This window comes from Acomys minous (genome assembly GCF_964271855.1).
Source record: "Acomys minous genome assembly, chromosome: 9".
NCBI classification, from domain to species: domain Eukaryota; kingdom Metazoa; phylum Chordata; class Mammalia; order Rodentia; family Muridae; genus Acomys; species Acomys minous.
Window position 1 is genome coordinate 62,868,678 of NC_140490.1, and position 18,393 is coordinate 62,887,070.

Here is an 18,393-nt window from a genome sequence, read left to right on the forward strand (position 1 = left end):
CCACCCCCACCCAGGTAGCCACCACCTGTGACCAGGTATCTAAATCTAAATGCCTGAGACGTATGAGAGACATCTCATTTAAACTACTACACAACCCTTTTTGAAAATAAAAGAACACTGAAATAAGTGGCCAGCATTGTATTGAAATTTAAAATAAAACAAGAAAACAGTGACATGAAGCGTGTGGAACTACATTTATTTCCAAGAACAGTATTGAGATGATTTGTTGATGGAGGTTCTGTCCTGTCCACTAATATGGTTCTAAATGACCTCCTTGCCTATAGTATCTACCAACTATTCTACATATTACACGATCCTTTGCACACGGTTAATTGGACCAGAAAGGATACCTCAGCACACCTGGGGTAGGAACAGTAAAAGCTTCTAAGGTAAAGAATAGATAGTTGCCTCCATTGTAGCATTCTGGCCTCGTCTGTTCCCTACCCTAGCCTGTGGCACCTGGATTCTTACACTAGGTAGATTCTTTTCTACTGAGGTTGTCATGAGCTATAGCCAAACACAGCCGGTAGCATATAAATTGTGCTATGCTTTCTGGGAAATATTTGGCCACATAGACTGGGAATATGAGCAATGTTTACAACCGCATCCTCAGTTTTACTCCTTCATGGGATGTGAGGAGTTTATCAGATTCATGTACGTGAATGATGAGCTCAGTGTAGTTTCTGGTGCTCCAAAAATTTTTAGAAAAAATGGTAAATGTTCCAATTCTGTGACTTCATAGTTATAGCAGGTGTGTGTAGAGGAATTTTAATACAGCAACATGGTTTGGCCAAAGACTTTCTAGGTCTGTGTGATCCAGCTAGAATGCAGACATATCCTTAGTACAAACTTTAATTCCACCCCACCCCACCCCCAAAATGAAGGTTAAGTTAGTTGGAAGAAGGAGGCAGCTTTTGTTTGAAAGTGATGTCTAATTGAGGCAGACAAAGTGACAAATCAGAGAAAGACTTGACAGAATAGGATAAGCTCAACTCCCACTAAGAAGAGAGAGAAAAGACTTAAGAGAGAGCAGGGTGTGTGTGTGTGTGTGTGTGTGTGTGTGTGTGTGTGTGTGTGTGTGTGTGTAGAGGAGACAGTTTTACCAGGAGAGCTTTACAGAGACTGGTTGAAAAGAGAACAAACTAGACACAGGTGGAGACAGAACAAGCCAGAAAGTGAGAAGGAGCCAGATTAGAACAGATTGCTAGAGTTAGTATGAGGCCAAGCAGAGCAATTCAGTCAGAATCTGAAAGAAGTCAGTTTGAGTCACTCAGCTTGGAGGGGAGTTTGAGGTAGAACAGCTGAGTTGAACCAGCCAGCCAGTTCAGAAAGAACCAAAAAGAATGAGCTTATTCAGCAGTAAGTCTCAGAGGCTGAAAGCATTCTAGGCCTAGATTAGATTGTACAGAGTCTAGAAGCTTCCAGAACTGGGCTTAGGCTAGCAGATGGAAGCAATAAGCCTCTAAAACAACTATTGCATCTGGAAAATAAAAGATACTTATATAGGTGTGCTTGTATTTTGTAATAGTATCAACATGTTTAAGGAAATAGATTTAATGGGACACTAAGTACTATGCAATGATACCAAAGGACAAACCTGTACACAGAATGGCATAGACATTATGAGTCCAGCATTATAATTTACATATGTATGAATAGATGATGATTATGATTACAAAAACGTAGGCCCCAGTTGGTGGCTGGGCAGGGGTTGAGAAAATAAGAGCTGTGACATATTTGGTGAAGCAAATATGTCACTGGGGGTGGGCTTTGAGGTTTCAGAAGACTTGACCATTTCAAATCACTCTGCTTCTTATTTGTGGCCTAAAATAAATGAATGGGTTTTGTTTTGCACTGAAGAACTAGGTATCCCTATTACTTTGTGCTTTCTAGAGCTTCTAAATTTCCTGCAATGACCATGTATATAACTGGACACATCCAATTGTTTAAAAACGTATGAGTAAGACAATGTTTTAATTTAATTTTATAAGCAATGAAAATGTCTTGGTTGCTGTATGAATAACTTCAAAAATTCAAAATGGTGTGTCTGTCCTACATTGTTCAGCAAGACAACCTGGTTCCTTCTTGATCTCTTCAACAGTGAGATATAAAACCTGTATCTAACTATATTAAATCATCAACAAGATCAAACTTAAAGTAAAAATACATTTGTACTTTATATCCATGTCATTGTAAAAAGTAGACTGGCTTCTATTTGAAATAATGAAGATTAGATGCATTACAATAAAATTACTTTATTTGAAGGTAGCATACATAGCCAGATTTTCATCAAATAACGGTTTAGAGATATAGATGTACATACATGTGAGAATACATACTTTTTTAGAGAGCAAGGCAGATCGTATGATACATAGTCTATTCACCACCAACTGTATACACGTTTCAGATTTGAAATAAAGCTGCTGTACTTAGGAAGTCACAGTTATTACAAGCAGTGTGACTTTGATGTATGACTTTGGTAACACTGCTACATAAATACACCACTAGCTGGCATTGTTTAGGGACAGTACACATTTCTAAGACACTGGCTTAATTTTACAAAAGGGTCCTGAAACTTGGTAACTACAGCTTAGCAAATCTTTGCACAATATGTGTAGTAACAGATACAAGTGGGTCGCCATTGCTAATGACTGAGGGGACAAAAAAAAAAAAAAAAGGTTCCTTGCCCTCTAGGAAGTGAGCAGAACAAATAATATTGACCTCTCGTCTCTTGTCGCTTGTCTAAATATTTAATATGTTCTACGTACCTTCATGTGGAATTCAAAAGGAACATAGCAAAAGGAGACTAGTGAGATGGCAGTTCTGCCAGCAAATTGTTTTCCACAAATCTGTCCAGCTCCTGACTCTTTGGGCCGCCATCATGTATTCACGCAAGATGTAGCAAGGAGGAGCTTTGCTCGGTGGTTTGTCAAAGCTTTCTTTTAGAGCTTTAGACAACACATACAGTCTGTTGAACGCATTTTCTGCTTAGATCCTGAGGCCAGGGTGAATGTTCCTTTGGTAGCGAGCCATTTCATCAGATGCTGCCCTGGCTTCTGTCAGGGCGTTACTTTGCCAGGAGGCTTTGAACCTGTCACTCTACCTCAAAACAAGACGCAGGCTTTTTGGCCGATGAGCTCATATTATCCGAAGGGCGGTAGGAAAGCGTGCTCATTTTTGTAGACAGGCTCGAGTGGGTCTTGGCCTTTGGAGGAATATATTTCAGAAGCTGGAGGAAATATTTCTTAAATTTTTTCCCCAGAAAGCCATAAAACAGAGGGTTCAGGCAGTTGTTAAAGTACGCTATGCAGATGGTGATGGGCATGGCAGTGTCCACGATGTCGGCGACTTTGCAGTCGCGGATGACACCCAGCTGAATGAGCACATCCAGAAACGTGAAGATTTGGTGGGGAACCCAGGAAAAGAAAAAGAAGAGCACAATCGCCATAATGATCCTGAAGATGTCGTCGTTTCTTGGCTTGTTCTTCTGAATTTCGTAAGCCTTCTTTAGGGCTTTCCAGATCAGAGTGTAGCTGGTGAGGATGATGAGAAACGGGAGCATGAAGCCCAGGATGTTCTTGGTCAGGCCCAGCCCTACGGGGAGGGTTGAATTCTGAGATTCGTAGTGAAAGGCGCAAACCGTGATGTTGGTGTTCTCGATGAAGTACACATTTCGGTGGATGACGGTTGGCAAGCTGGCCAAGGCAGCCAGCAGCCAGATGATGATGCAGGTGACTTTGGCCACCAGCATCGTGCGGCGAAGGCGGGACTTCATCGGGTGGACAATGGCTAGGTAGCGGTCGATGCTGAGACAGGTGAGCAGGAACACACTGGCGTAGAGGTTGAAACTGACGCTGGCCGAAGCAATCTTACATAAGTGGTTGCCGAAGGGCCAACGGTATTCCATAGCGGTATAGACGGCCCACAGCGGCAAAGTCAGCAGAAAGCATAAGTCAGCCAGGGCGAGGTTCAGAAGAAAGACACTGGCCACAGTCTTGAGCTTCATGTAAAAGTAAATGACAATCACCACCAAGCTGTTTCCAAAGATCCCCACCACAAAGATGATGCTATAGAGTGTGGGGATCATGACAAAAATGTAACTGTGCCTGCCAGCCTTGGGGCAGTCATCTTGGATTCGTTTGATGCCATCTTCAGTAGATGAGTTAAGGGCCATTTTGCTTTTTTTCTGGGTTAAATTGGCCGCAGACACTGTTCAAAATGCACCTGGAGAAAACAGAAATCCAAAGGGCGTTAAGAAGCTAAAGGTTTAAGTTCCAGTGGTAAATAAGCGATTTTTTATTCTCAACCACGAATCCAGTAGTCCAACTTTACTCTTTGGGGAAAAAAGAAATTAGACAGTATTTTCTGAAGAACCTCAGAAACTGATACAGCCCACCGTAGCCCACTTAAATCCTAGAGTGTATGCTAAGGAAGTGCAAAGTGGCCAGTTCCAGTTACACATTAGCAAGTTGAAGATCATAGGAAGGTCATAGTCTTAACCATAATTAACTTTTGATTCTTAGTGCAGACGTCAACCTGACAGGACATCAACTCACTAAAGAAAACGACAGCCCTCTGGGTATATCTATGAGGGGTTGTCTAGGTAATTGAGGTGAGGGAAATCCACCCTAACTGTTGGAGGTGCTGTTCCGTGAATTGGTGTCCTGACTCGCTTAAAAGGGGAAAGTTTGCAGACAACATCCACTGACTGAAGACGCGGTGTGGATAGCTGCCTCCCGCGGCTGCTGCCATGCCTCCCTCCTAGAGCAGCCTATGCTCTGAAACTGTGAGCCAAAATAAGGCCCTCTTTCCTCAAGCTGCTTTTGCCAGGGCTTCTGTCAGAGCAACAAGTCCAGTAGCTAATACAGATCCCAGCTCCTTTTAATATGCTGATTTTATGGAAGGAGACAGTATTACAGGTGCCCGTTCTTGGAATTTGAAATACCTGTCAAAAAGGTAGAGAGTGGGCAAGGGGGTGGGGTGGGGGGAGGGGACGGCACAACACAGCTGCCTCTCCTGAAGCTTATAGTAGCAAATGAAAAGGATGAAGGTAGGAGCACAGGTTCTGCCTGATGTCCATCAAGAGAACTCTATTGCCTCCCAAGAAAACATAGTTATTTCATAGATATTTTTTCTCTCATTATTTATAATACATGATTTCAAAAGACCAGGAACTGAGTCACACACTATAAGTAGAGACATGACTTTCTAAACTCTCCAAAGACTTTGAAACCAAACCAAACCAAAACAACAACAAAAAACACACACACAAAAACCACACTGTTGTGTCCTATCCTAAGAGTTCATCTAAATGGGAGCTGAAAAATAGCTCAGTTAGTACAGTACTTGCCTTGCAAACAAGAGGACTTGCATGTGGGTCCTCAGAACTCACATAAAAAGCTAGATGCAGTATGATGTGCTATTAATCCCAGAGATGGCAGGATGGGAGTCGAAGATAGGCAGATCCCTGGAAGCTTGCAGGCCAGCTAGCCTGACCTGTGTAGCAAAATCCCAAGACAATGAGAGATCCTGTCTCAAGGAGTGGAGGTACCTGAGGATGCCCAGATTGTCCTCTGACATCCACATGTGTCCACTGCAAGCATGACTCTAACTTAAAAAAAAAACACATGACTTTCTCTCTTCTTAGCTAGGTCCTTCCTCCCAAAAGCCTCCATGATCTCTGCCCAGTTGTTTTTCTCAAGCTATAATCAAACTGTCTTCATTTATTTGTCAGTCCATTTTCAGTTTCACTTGTATATGAGACTAAGAACTGACCCCCAACACACACACACAACAACAACAACAACAACAACAACAACAACAACCATGTATGTGATCTCCATTTACAGTGGGAAGAAATGGAAGTGTGGTCCGGGTGAGTGTGTCCGCAGATAAAGAAACTCAATTGGAAGCACAAACTACATTTCAGGAAATACTGTTACTAGGTTAAAAAATGAAATTAATTACTCAGAGTAACTTGAAAGTTGTTTCCAATGTAATCAAATTAATCTTTAGTCTCAGAGGCATAGCACATCTGTGTCTTACTCATTAAACAATTTATTTCACTTTACAATCTCTACTTGGGAATACAAATTATTAGTATCCTCCCTTATAGTCAGAATAGCTGTCTTTTGGTTGTTGTATCTGTAGACTTAAGAAAGGGTAGGAAGTTCTGCTCAGTATGAGGGTGCACTAGGAGGTACAAGTAGAGCAGAGAATAAGATCTGGGAGGCTTTGCCCAGAGCTGCAAAATTAGCAATTAAGGACAACCTATTAACAAAGAGGAAGAGTGAACGCGCTCAGCTGCTCAGCTGCTAGGTCTGGCTGGGGCTGCTGCAGCAGGCAGAAGCTCTCCAGAGACACCCTAAAGAGTCTGAAGGAGGCCTGTGGCTCATTACGATAGTAAAATGGACACTACTAATGGAGACAAAGGCAGGGAGATACATGATGCATGAAGTTGTATGTAGAGAGAGCTACAGGGAACAGGGAGCATTCGAAAGAAGACACAAGCTACGCCCATGAGCCAAAATGCCCATGAAATCTGACATAAAAGGCCCCATCCTCTGCACACCATGACCACTGAGCTTCTAAACCCTTCTTCTGCCCCAACTTGCTTGTTCCTTTGGAAACAACCTCCCAATAGCATCTCTTTGTTCAGGGGCACACACAAGAGCCCATGCAGAAGTGGCATATACATGCCAATATCCTCTGAAGTCATGGGGCACAGTGTTAATTCCTTGCCTCTTCACCATATACAGGCTGAAAGTGTCTAGTCTTTGACTTCCAATTGACTGGCTGTTGATTTCCACAAGATGGTTCAGGGCTTAACTATGAGCTTGATCATTTGCGCAGCAAGGACCCAGATGCAGAGAGCAGTCAAGGCTTACCAACAAGGCATGTCTTTACAGAGTGCTGGAGCTAGAAGTGATTTTAGGGGTATTTCAGGAAAGGAATAACCAGGTGCTTGGGAAGGCATTCTCTGAAGTTTCCTGAAAATATGCCCCTCCTGGGTTTTACATAATCACTCAAAGTTTTCAATTATAGGATTCTGAAAATATATCAGAAGTTTTTGGAGTGGGACAAGAGGGGGCCAGGGACAGAGGGAGGGAGGGAGGGAGAAAACAGAAGACAGGAAAAATGGCTTTTTCCTCTAGGCATGAAACAATCATCTCATAAGTCTTGGTATCAAGAGAACCTTTGCCCCGGTAACCATGGTAAAGAACTAGGCAGAACAATTCAGTGATGCAGTGATAGATAAGACGATATCACAGTGATGGTATTAGTGCTCCGTGATAGAAAAAGGGAAGGACCACAGGACCCTACTCTGATACTCCAGCTGATGCTTCCTCCTGCTCGCCACACTGCAAGTGGCTATAAGAGGTCCTTGAGTAGATGAGGACATCGTCACTCGCTTTGCCATGATGCAGCTGTTGTGGGGTCACTGGTGCTCCTCTGAGTAACCCATCCTCCATACTCCTGTAGGTAAGCCCAATAAAATCACTGGTTCACCATGTTGAACTTGATCTGTTATTAATACCCAATTAGCTTGAGTACATTTCTGTTCACAGTTCTCCAGATTAAAAAAAAAAGTATTTAAATAATTTATTCAGATTAAATCTAAATTGTTATCCCCTCACATGTATCTTCTTGTTCCCACCCTCTCTTCCTCTTCTCCTTCTTGCCCTCCCCTAGACCTCTGACAGAAGGACACCTCTCCCCCCCAACACCATATGATCACAGCCTATCAGGTCTCATTCTGGTAGCCTGCTTACCCTTCCTCTGAGTGTCACCGGGCCTCCCCATCAAGGGGAAGCGGTCAAATAGAGGACACTATAGTGTCAGAGTTAGTCCCCACAACTGTGGAGAATGTGCCATCCATTGGCTAGATCTGAATAGAGAATCTAGGTTTACTGCATGCATTGCCCTTGGTTGGTACAGTAGTTTGAGCAAACTCCCCTGGGTCTAGATCCACCACCCTTGATGGTCTTCTTGTAGGGTTCCAGGACCCTCGGGGGCCTTCCATTTCCCCTATTCTCCCATACCTCTCTCACCTGGAGTCCCAATAGGAAGTCCCAGTATCTATCCCAATCCCCCGCTAAATGAAGACTCTCAGAGGACATCCCTATTGAGCTAGTGTCCAATTATAAGTGAGCATATACCATGTGTATCTTTCTGGGTCTGGATTAACTCCCTCAGGATGATCATTCCTAGTTCTATCCAGTTGCCTCCAAATTTCGAGATTTCCTTATTTTTAATAGATGAGTAGTATTCCACAGTGTAAATGTATTAGTTTCTTTATCCATTCTTCGACTGAGGGACATCTAGGTTGATTTTTAAGAGGCCCTTTTTGCCTTTCCTCAGTAGGTGACGTTACTGTCCCTATCTGAGTGCTTAGCTTCCATCCTCATTATTGTTACAGTAGCCTTGATTAGGGCTCTGTGGAGGCCAATTGGAGAAAGCTGATTCTCCGGCCTAAGCAGGGGCCTAGCATCCCATGCAAAGGGCAAGTCAGTTACCTGGTCAAGTCAAGAAAGCAGGACCACCCCTTGGAATGCAGAGCCACCAGAGGCCTACAGAGACAAGAGGAACTTTTATCCCTTGAATGAGAAAATGTAAATTTTCTTCCCAGAATCTCTGCCTGCTGGGGCAGCCCAGGAGAGCCCTGAGGTTCTGTTGGGCCTGCCTATCTTTCTGAGTCCTGAGCCCCTGAGAGGCATCATTTTGCCCTTTCATGCTCTTCTGTCTTTCTTCTAGGTGCTAGCCAGAACACAAGTACACTTTACCTAGTGTTCTGGGCTTCTCGCTCTTTCTCTGAGGCCCCCTCTTCCCATTCTTACCACGGAGATACTTGTCTGTCACGCGGCCAATCTCCATGCTCATTCAGGTAGCAAGGCTCTTTCCTCCTTTGTCAGCTCCTGTAACTGTTCTGTTTGACAGGAATGAATGCATTCTAAAGACATACTTTATGCTTCTCTCTTTGGCTACCAGACTTTTGCACAAAATGAAGTTAAAGAAATTACAATTTCTGCCAGGAATCTCCTGCTGTGAGAAGAAGTAGCTAAGGCTTAAAGGGAGCCTATGTCCTCCAGAGAGACCTGGTGCCTGCTGCCGGGACAGTGGTGGGCATGGGTTACATATACGTATCTCTTGTTTTCTATTAAATTCTATCCTCAGGTCAAGACCCTGAAGATGGACTCCAGAAGGGTCACTGTATCTCTTTGTCCCTGTGGCCACATTGAATGAATTTCTTTTTTCTGCCTTGCTTTTAATTTGGCTCCCTTAATTGACTTATTGAGGATGAGTGACAGAACTTGGCTCACTGGGAACAGACTGTGACCCCCTAAGTTCAGTAACACTTGTGATAAATGTAGGGGTTTGTTTTTTCTATTAAAGATGGCTAGCCCACCAAGGGCTAGTGTTCTCTATTAACCTCTCTCGTCTTGAGAAACTCTTGTATATTTGTCTGTTTGCCCAAGGCCTGGATGCCAGGCATTCCTGAGTCTTGACTCTATCACACCCTTCCCCTTTGCTCCAATTTTGAATTATCCAATTGTGTCAGTTTATTGGGTCAAGCTCCCACCAAGGGGGTGACACACAGTCACCACCCTGCGATAGGATAGAAAGTAAGTGAACGCCCCGCCACCTCTCTGTGCTCGCTCACTTGGTTTGGATTGTTAAGAACTTTTTCAAACGTAAATTGCCTCGCCAAGATACTTTCACTTTGTTCCTGCATCTCTTTGTCCAAAACTAGGAATAGAACAATACTCTTTTCCCACACACCCCACCTGTGAATCTCTAATAAACTCTCTAAAATCATCTGGTGTCATCTGGGAGTTTCAGTTTTTCCAATTCACAAAACAAGAACCACAAAGCCACTGGCTCAGGGCAGCTTTCGGTGGCCATCAAATTTCCAGGACACTGGCTTCCAAGAAAGACTCTTTTGTCCTAAAAAGATGCCCCAACATTCCTATCTCATTTCCTCGTCCCTTTCACCCAACTTATACGCTCAAAACCCTTTCCTTCTTTCACATGTGGAGTCATTAGTATCCGCATACAAACAATGTCTGCTCTGCATGCCACATCCTCTGTGAAGCTTTCCCAACTCCTTTCTCTACATAGCTTTGGAACTTTGGATATAGATCTTGACACTTTAATCATCTTGACATATTTGTTTTCCCCAACTGGTCTGCCAGCTGCTTGAGGACAGGCCTGTTCTGAATCATCTTGTTTACTACTGTAAGCCCTGCGCTACTCCAGGGGGCAGATGATAAACGTCCCCTCAGTGAGAGAGTGTGCTATCAGGGAACACAGAGTCCCCTCTGCAGGTTCTTTCTCTCACATTTAAAAACAGACTCAAAAGGAGCCTAGAGGGCGATTTTATTAGAATGTGAGAGAAAAACAACTGCGCAGACAAGCTAAGGACCTTGGAAGCTTCTGGGAGAAAGAAGCTAGAAAGACGAGGATAAAAAGTCAGGCTTTTTGAGTTAGAGTCAAAGATGCAGGCAAGATCAGCAAGAAAACCTGGGAGAATTTCCCGGCATGAAGCGAATCAGAGAAAAGAATGCGCAGAATGGCAGGGCAAGCATTCTAGGATTGTGACTAGTGTCCGAAACGGGGAGCCAGAAAGAGGAAAATGGAAAGACTATGTGTTCAGTGTTAGACCTCAGAGAGTGGATGGGCTTAGCAGGGTGAGTCTGTACCCACAAAGGAGGAGCTTCTGAGCTACACATCTCATGAAAGAGATAGCTTCTCTGCTTGTCTAGTGCATCTTCAGATGTGTTGTGCTTCTTTGAGATTCTGGAAAGGACAGATTTTCCTTTTCTGGTCCACTTGGTGCCCTGTGTGCTTCTTGTACCTTCACTGACTTCTGTTTTATGTTAGCAATTTTTCTTCTATGATTTTGGTGAAAAAAATATATATATATATATTTAAATTTTGACCCAGGTTTCCTCTCCTTCCCCCATTCCTATAATTCTTAGATTAGGTCTATTCATTGTGCCCCAGACCTCCTGGATGTCTTGTGCCTGGATTTTTCACATGTCACATTTCCGTGCACTGAAGCATCTATTTCTTCTACCTTGTCTTCAGCGCTAGAGTTTCTCTCTTCCATGCCTTGTGCTCTGTTGGTGAGACTTACTTATACATAAGGTTTTTGCTTGGCTTCCTAAGTTTTTCATTTCCAGTTTTACCTCCTTTGGGGTTTTCCTTAGTGATTTCTATTTCTACTTTCATGTCTTGAACTGTTCTCATCTCATCCCACCATTTGTGTTTTCACAGACTCCGTTAGGAGATTTATTCGTATATCATCTTTGAGGTCCTCGACCATGTTCATAATGGTGATTTTGAAGTCTTTGTCTTGTGCTTCAGCTATATGGCATTTCTCAGGGCCTGCTATGGTAGGGTTGCTGGCTTCTGCCTGGGACGTGTCGTGTTAGTGATTCTGTTTTGGGGCTGGTGTCCAGGCATCTAGGGTAGGGATGATTGACAGGCTTCTAGGTGTTGACATCCGGTCTTGTCGTTATTGAGTGGAGTTTGGTTCCTTGGTTTCTGTTGCCCTCTCTAGATCTTAGGGAACTGTGGTGGCTGTGAGTTGCCTGCTATAAGGAGCTTCTGAGGCCCTGCCAGGCACGGCCACTGGAAGTCCCAGGTAGATGGTATTTCTAGGTATCCCTGGATGTCACAAAGGAATGGGGGTGAACTAGAGCAGGGGCTGAGAGGAACCACAGGAAGGAGGAAAGTTGGGTCCACCTCAAAGATTCGGGGAGTCTTCAGGAACACTGGTAGAGTAGGAGGACCGGTCCCTGTAAGTAGTCTGCTACAGGACCGGGGACGCAGCTGGGGAATTTGCAATGGAGAACAAGAGCGTGTGGATCTGATTCCCAGGCTGGCGTGGCCAGGGAGTTCCCAAGTAGAAAGTGCCACCACGTGTTGACAGCTCACACACACACACACACACACACACACACACACACACACACACACAAAATGGCAAATGGGCTAGAAGGGGGTGCTGAGAGGACCCACAGGAAGGAGAAAGCTGGACAGCCATGCAGCTGGGCAGAGTCCCAAGGGAATGCTGTCCTGGAACAGACAGATTCTTGAGGAATGTTTTCCTGTCCAGATCATTAGATGGGCTTATTTTTGTTAACTCTTAAGGGAGGAATGATGATATGTCTTTGTACCGTCTTTTGGACAGCTAAGAAAGTCATGTCTTCCCACCCAGGGGCAGGCGTACAAACCTCGATCCATTCTTGAGACCAAACTAAATGGTGTATTATAAAGAATTTAAGAAAGCTTTACAAACTAAATCTATGAAATAGTTATGCTCACTACACGAAAATAGCTTTCACTTAAAAGGGTCTCCATGAACCAGCTACATCTATCCTCCTCCTGTTTGCATGCCATTTTGAGTCCTTAGGATAAGCAGCTGTGCTGTCTCCTCTCTGTAAGTCGTTTCAGATGCTAAGGAGGATCCGTTGCGATATCGTCCTCTTCCCTAAAACCACTGTGTTACAGAGACATGCATGTAAGATAGGACCCACAGGGATAAAGGAGGTATCTATTCCCCTCCATGAGTCTAAGGCTGCCAACGTCTTACAAGCTATGCGACAAGTGGATAGCATGTGAGTGGGTGGCTGAGTCTAAGGCACTGACGCTGATTTCTATCAGGCTCATGGAATCAACTCAACCTGCTTCTTACTCACAAAAATTACCCAGGGTCAAACCGAACTTGTGGAAAAGAAAACAAAGCAGACAGAAAGCCTTAGAAATGAGCCTAGGAGGCAGTAGACAGTTAAAAGAAGGTTAACACGCAAACCTAGGGCTTGGCTTTGGGGGAGGTCTCCTGCGTGTCTTCTCTGAAGGATTCCCTTATGTTTTATTGACTTTTCCACTAATCTTATTATAGTTTTTGAACTTATGCCTGTGTAGATAATTTCTAGATAATTCTTTATGAAAGCTAATTACTGCATAAAAATTGTTTTGGCTGGGAGTCATTCCTATCTTAACAAGGATTAATAAATTTACCTCTTTGCTCTTGTTACTGCACGGTGTTGCAGTGTAATCCTAGCACTCAGGAGGCAAGAAGATAAAGAGTTCAAGCTCTACCTCAGCTACATCGCTAGAGGCCAGCCTGAGGTACATGAGAGTGTCTTAAACAACAAGAAGACACTGAAAAAAAAAAACCAGCAGGAAGAGATTTATTTAATGCATGAAAATCTCCGGGGAGCCCTAGCTGCCAGGGCAAAAGGAAATGGTCCTCTCCTCCTTCTTTGCTCTCTTGACCCTTCTTTGACATCACACAAATCACTTGGTTCCATTAATCCTATGTTTGGAGAGTCTAAAATTGTACTGACTCGCCTGAACCCATCAACAGCACTCACAGCGAAATGAACCGGGAACAAGTTTGCATTCTACATGGTCAATTTCCAGCAGATTTCTCAAATCCAACTTCTTTGCAAGCTGAGGTCATCCTCTCCTTCAGTTCCACTGGTTCACGCTGACTAATAGTGTGAAATGCTGTTCAGAGAAGCCAAGGGAGCATCCTTGGAAACAATGCCGATGTGTTTATAAGAGGCTCAACACTGCATTGATGCTATTAATTAGAAGACTATCCTTACGTAAGCATTTGTACAATGATTGTGACCAGGCAAAGTCTGAGTGGGTGGACCTGATCCAGCATGTCTACACTAGAGTACAAGTTGAAAGTGAACCCTTGAATTAAGTTTAAAAACTTCTCATGTCGACTGACTGTTCTATGCCCAAGCAGAAGTTGCACGTCCAGATGTTGAAGCCTCCAACAGAACTTCCCCCTTCCCAGGGCTGAGCTGAAAAGACTACAGAATCTAAAAGGCAAATTCCAAGAAAGAGCATGCACACATGGAACAGATAAATTGTCTAGATGAGGCCCTATAAGGCATGGCGCAATTCAGTAGGGATTTTTCACAAGCGTTCAGAGCGCTTGATGAAAGAAAGGAAATGCACAGTCCATAAAATAGAAGATTAGGAAACAAGCAACAGGTGATTTAAAAAAAAAAAGAAACCAATAAAAGCTGTAAAATGTTTAATGCTGGTTTCTATAAGTCAGTGAATTCACTATGAATATTTAGCAGCAGTTGCTCCCCCGGAGCATTGTTATGGTGAAGGGACACACAGGAAGATAAGTGCTTTCTGAAGACACAGTTATAAAATAGAGGGGGTCGAAGTGATGGGTTAGCAATGGAGAGCTGCTGGCTGCTCTTCCAAGAATCCTAAGTTCAGTTCCAAGCACCCAGGTCAGACAGCTCAAACCATCTGCAACTTGAGCTCCAGGGATCGCAGCACCCTCTCCAGCCTCCACAGGCGCCTGTGCACATGTGTCTTATGCTCACACAGCTGTATACAAAAATAAAACCATAAGCCTTTTAAAAATAGTTATAAAATACATATAAAAAAGAGACTAGTTTATTTCATAGGATGATTTATTGAGCTGTGCCAAACTATGACCTTAGATACACTAGCCTACTCATTTGAAATTTCAAGTAAATACTTTGAAAATATAAGGCTTGGTCACTTACTGTCTAAGCAGGATACTATGGAATCCTTTTTCTTTAGACTGAAAGCTCATTTATAAAACAGCTTGTACTGAACAATTTAATTAGGTTGGTTTGGGAGTACCTGACATCCTATTGATGTTTTGCGTGTGAGTCTAGTCTTTAATGGATGAGCAGTCGGCCCAACTTAAGTACTCTAGTGAAAGAACGTGATCGAAAGAGCGGCTTTTGGGATGCACCGTATCAGTGTTTATAGCACCTCATCTCCATCATTAGCTTTCACCAAAACAACCTCCTTTCAGCTTCAAGAGGTGTGCTGGCTGGATTTATATCAACTTGATACAAACTGTAGACATCGAAGAGGAGGCAACCTCAGTTAAGAAAATGCTTCTATAAGATGAGGCTGTGGATCAGCCTGTCTAGCATGCTTTTTATTAGTAATTGATGGGGAATGGCTCATCACAAGGCAAGCAGCATTTTCAGTCCTGATATAACTGCACATCAGTTATAACCAACCGCGGTGATGGCAGCTAAATGTTGCTGTCATTACGCACATTAGCCTTGCCCTTGGCTCCACTGAAAATAGCACCAAACGGATGATGACAGTTAGACGTCACCTCCATATCTCTATTTCTCAGGAGTTATTCAAAATAAGAACTTACTAACAAGGTACTAAGCTACAATTAAAACAGTGTCAGCGCAAGAATCCCTTCTTAATAACCATGGCTTCAACAACTCAGTTCTGTATGCATGTGTGTGTGTGTGGTGCGTGTATGCGTGCATGCGTGTGCTGGTGAGCTTGCCATGTAGGTGTGTGAGAGAGACTGGAGGGTGATACTGGGGTGTTATTTTTTGAAGCAGGGTCTCTGGCTGAACCCAGAACCCACCATTTTAACTGGATTAGCTGGATATGACCCTCCCCCATCCTGCCTGTCTCCTCCCTCTAGGGTTGAAGTTTCAGGTGTGTGGCTCCATGCTCAGTTTTACTTAGGTTCTGCATTTTGATAAATGTCCCCAAGCTCCTCTCCTTTTCCCATTACCCTGCACTCTTGACTGTTTATGTTATTGTCTCTTTATTTCAAAGAGTAAAGAACAATTGGGCTGAAGGATATGTGATCAAAGAGTAATCCACACACTTTAAAAATCTCCTGCTGCCCTGCTGGTGTTAGCAGAAGCTGGTCGTATTACGTATGAAGAGACATTTGAGAGTTCCAAGTGGGCAGGAGGAGAGGGATGTGAAGATTGGCAGCCAAGGAAGCCTGCATGCGCATGCACCCAGCATCCTCTCCTCCCAGACTCCTCGCTACAGCATGGTACCTCACCTGGTCAAGGTGAAGTGAAAACCAACATCCCCAGGCCCAGTTTCAGGCATCTGAGATGGCAACTGTGACTTAATGCTCATAATTACGACTAATGAGCAAAATCAAGACCAGTGAGCAGCCACACTCTCCACAGTGTTTCGTGTGGCTTTTTATTGGGCATCAATAGTGGAAGCCTGAGCAAGCGCTGAAGCCAGATGAAGAACTGCTTATGAAATCTGTGTGCCTCTCCCGTATTCAGGACGAGGTGAGACACCTAGCATGGCGTTATCTCCTAAAACACTTCTTCTGTCAGCTCACAGATATCTGAAATGTGTCTAATTTGTGTAGGCTGGGCTATCTAGTCTCTTCCGTGACACCATTGGAACTAGCTACCTACCAGAACAGGTGGTTCCACCTTGAGAACACAGAGATTCAGCTGAGTGCAGAGCAGGTCAGGGGTCGGGGAGGGTGTGGTGATGAGAAACAAGAGAGATGGTACAGCCAGCATATAATTTACATTTATTTTTTAGAGAGGGGGGGGGACATTTGGTCTGTAGCCCAGGCTATCCTCAAATTCATCATGTAGCACAGACTGGCTTAGCTTCCCTTCCCAGTGCTGGGATTACAGATATAATTTCATTCTTGCAAGTTTAAGAGTCGGGATTTTCACCTAATGTGTGACTCCTTTTTTGTTTGTTTGTTTCTGTTTTTCACTTTGGAAACTGATGAGACAAATACTGCTTAAATGGATGGTGCTAACGTGGCAAACATGTCTTATAATGACCCTGGGAAAAGAAGATGACATACTTTGAGGTCCTGGCAGGCCTGTCCCACCTGTGGCTTGTGGCTGCACGAGGAGGACAGCTATGAATGTAGTCAAATACAAAATTGTAAACTGACCTAGAGCATGAGATTATTTTAAGAACACCATTGTGCAGTTCCTAAGAATGAACTCTGTTACATAGCACTGTGAAGCCAAAAGGTTAGGCATGCCTGCCTTAGGACTTTTGTTGGTGTTCTTAAATTTATATTCTGATGTAAATAACTAATTGTTTACAGTGCAAGCAAGTTGCAACAGAGAGATTGGGGTGCTGTACACAGCACTAGAAACAAAAGAAACTGAAGTAAGTGAAAGAGGTAGAGTTGGGAGCAAGGAACTAAGAGACACTGATAAAAAATATCCACCGACAGGCCAACTTTGGCAGCCTTGATAATTCCTCTTGAATTGTATATAATTTTATATAGTAAAGACTACACCACTGACTGTGTTTTTAATAACATGTAGCTCATTCTACCCGAAGTCAGCTGCCACTCCACTCCTTTCAACACTGGGCTGCTTGCACTTTCTAATAAATAGCCGGCAACAGGAGGCCAAGGAGATGGGATAAAAGGCAAAGATCTCTGCTACCCAAAAACTTAAGTGAGCTGTGACTGGAGGTAACTTTGGTTTACTGTGACAACTTCGTTTGCAATAAATGAGTAACCAGGTGTCACAAGTCAACTTGAAGTTAAAATACATTTCCAGTATTCACGTACAGTTTGACCAAGGGTCAAAACAAAACTCTTTCCAAGAGCAAGCTGTGCACTAATGTGCCACTGTGCCTTCTGGTAGTTCCTTCCTCTTCTAAATGTGAATAAAACTCGTTTGTGTAGACTGGGCTATCTAGCCTCTTGCGTGACACCATTGGAACTAGCTACCTAGTTTGGTTTGATTTGTAAAGTAGAAAGGGCATTTCTTTCAAGAAGGGCTGAACCAATGTGGTGGCAGGTGACACACAGGACCATCACCTTCCTCACTTACTCTACCACTGCGGTTTCTCCCTTGCTCAACCCCTGCATTCAACTAGTGATTTCAGCTTTTATTACCTTCCAACAAAGCTGTTCAGGCCAGTCTCTCTCGGCACTGGTGCCGTACTGCCCGTACGGCCTTCCCTTTCTCCATGAAGTAGTGAGAGACCCCCTTGTGCTTCCAGACAGCCCACTCTGGGAATTCCAGCTTCCAAATACAAAACAACTGTGTTTATGGGGGAGCCCTACAGAAGAAACAGCCACAGTTTCACATTCTTCTTGAATCAGAAGAAACCAGTAAACGTATTTGATGGAAATAGCTAGAAGTTTCTAGTTTTAAAATTTTTTTTAATTTATTTATTTTTTCAGGGACATCCATGCCACAGAATACATGCAGAAGTCAGAGGACAATTTGTAGGAATCTGTTCTCACCTCCCACCATGTAAACCTAAGGACAGAATTCAGGTTATCAGGGATGGTGACAAATGTCATTCCCCAAGGAGCCATGTCACCAGCCCTGCTTTCTCATTTTTACAAATGTTTTGGGGTCGTTATGTTCTAGTTTCTTTGCATGGAGCAGCTCCACCTGTGTGTCATGGCTATTTGGGATTGTTTGTTTATTTATTTTCTCCACAATTAATTTTGTTACTTATCTTCCATACACTGAATGAATCATAGAAATCAAATTAAGAGAATGAAAGTGGATCGTCGTGTCCAACCATCCTCTTTGAGCAGTGTAAACACAGAACTTATCTGCATGGAGAGCCTGCCAA

At 43.5% G+C, this 18,393-nt stretch overlaps 1 protein-coding gene across 4 annotated transcripts in view; it reads right to left on the reverse strand.

Moving 5' to 3' along the window:
- Nucleotides 1–2,235: 2,235 nt before the first annotated feature.
- The window catches only part of LOC311604894 (type-1 angiotensin II receptor A), a 42,119-nt gene continuing 25,961 nt past the window's right edge, over nucleotides 2,236–18,393 (reverse strand). For 3 of the 4 annotated variants that reach the window (XM_084795102.1, XM_084795104.1, XM_084795105.1), the window contains one exon: nucleotides 2,236–4,224. In XM_084795102.1, the coding sequence (XP_084651228.1) occupies nucleotides 3,095–4,174 (1,080 nt within the window). In that variant the 5' untranslated portion in view covers nucleotides 4,175–4,224 and the 3' untranslated portion in view covers nucleotides 2,236–3,094. Of the gene's footprint in view, nucleotides 4,225–5,350; nucleotides 5,497–18,393 lie in introns of all 4 variants that reach the window. The other variant, XM_084795103.1, reaches the window with a different exon arrangement.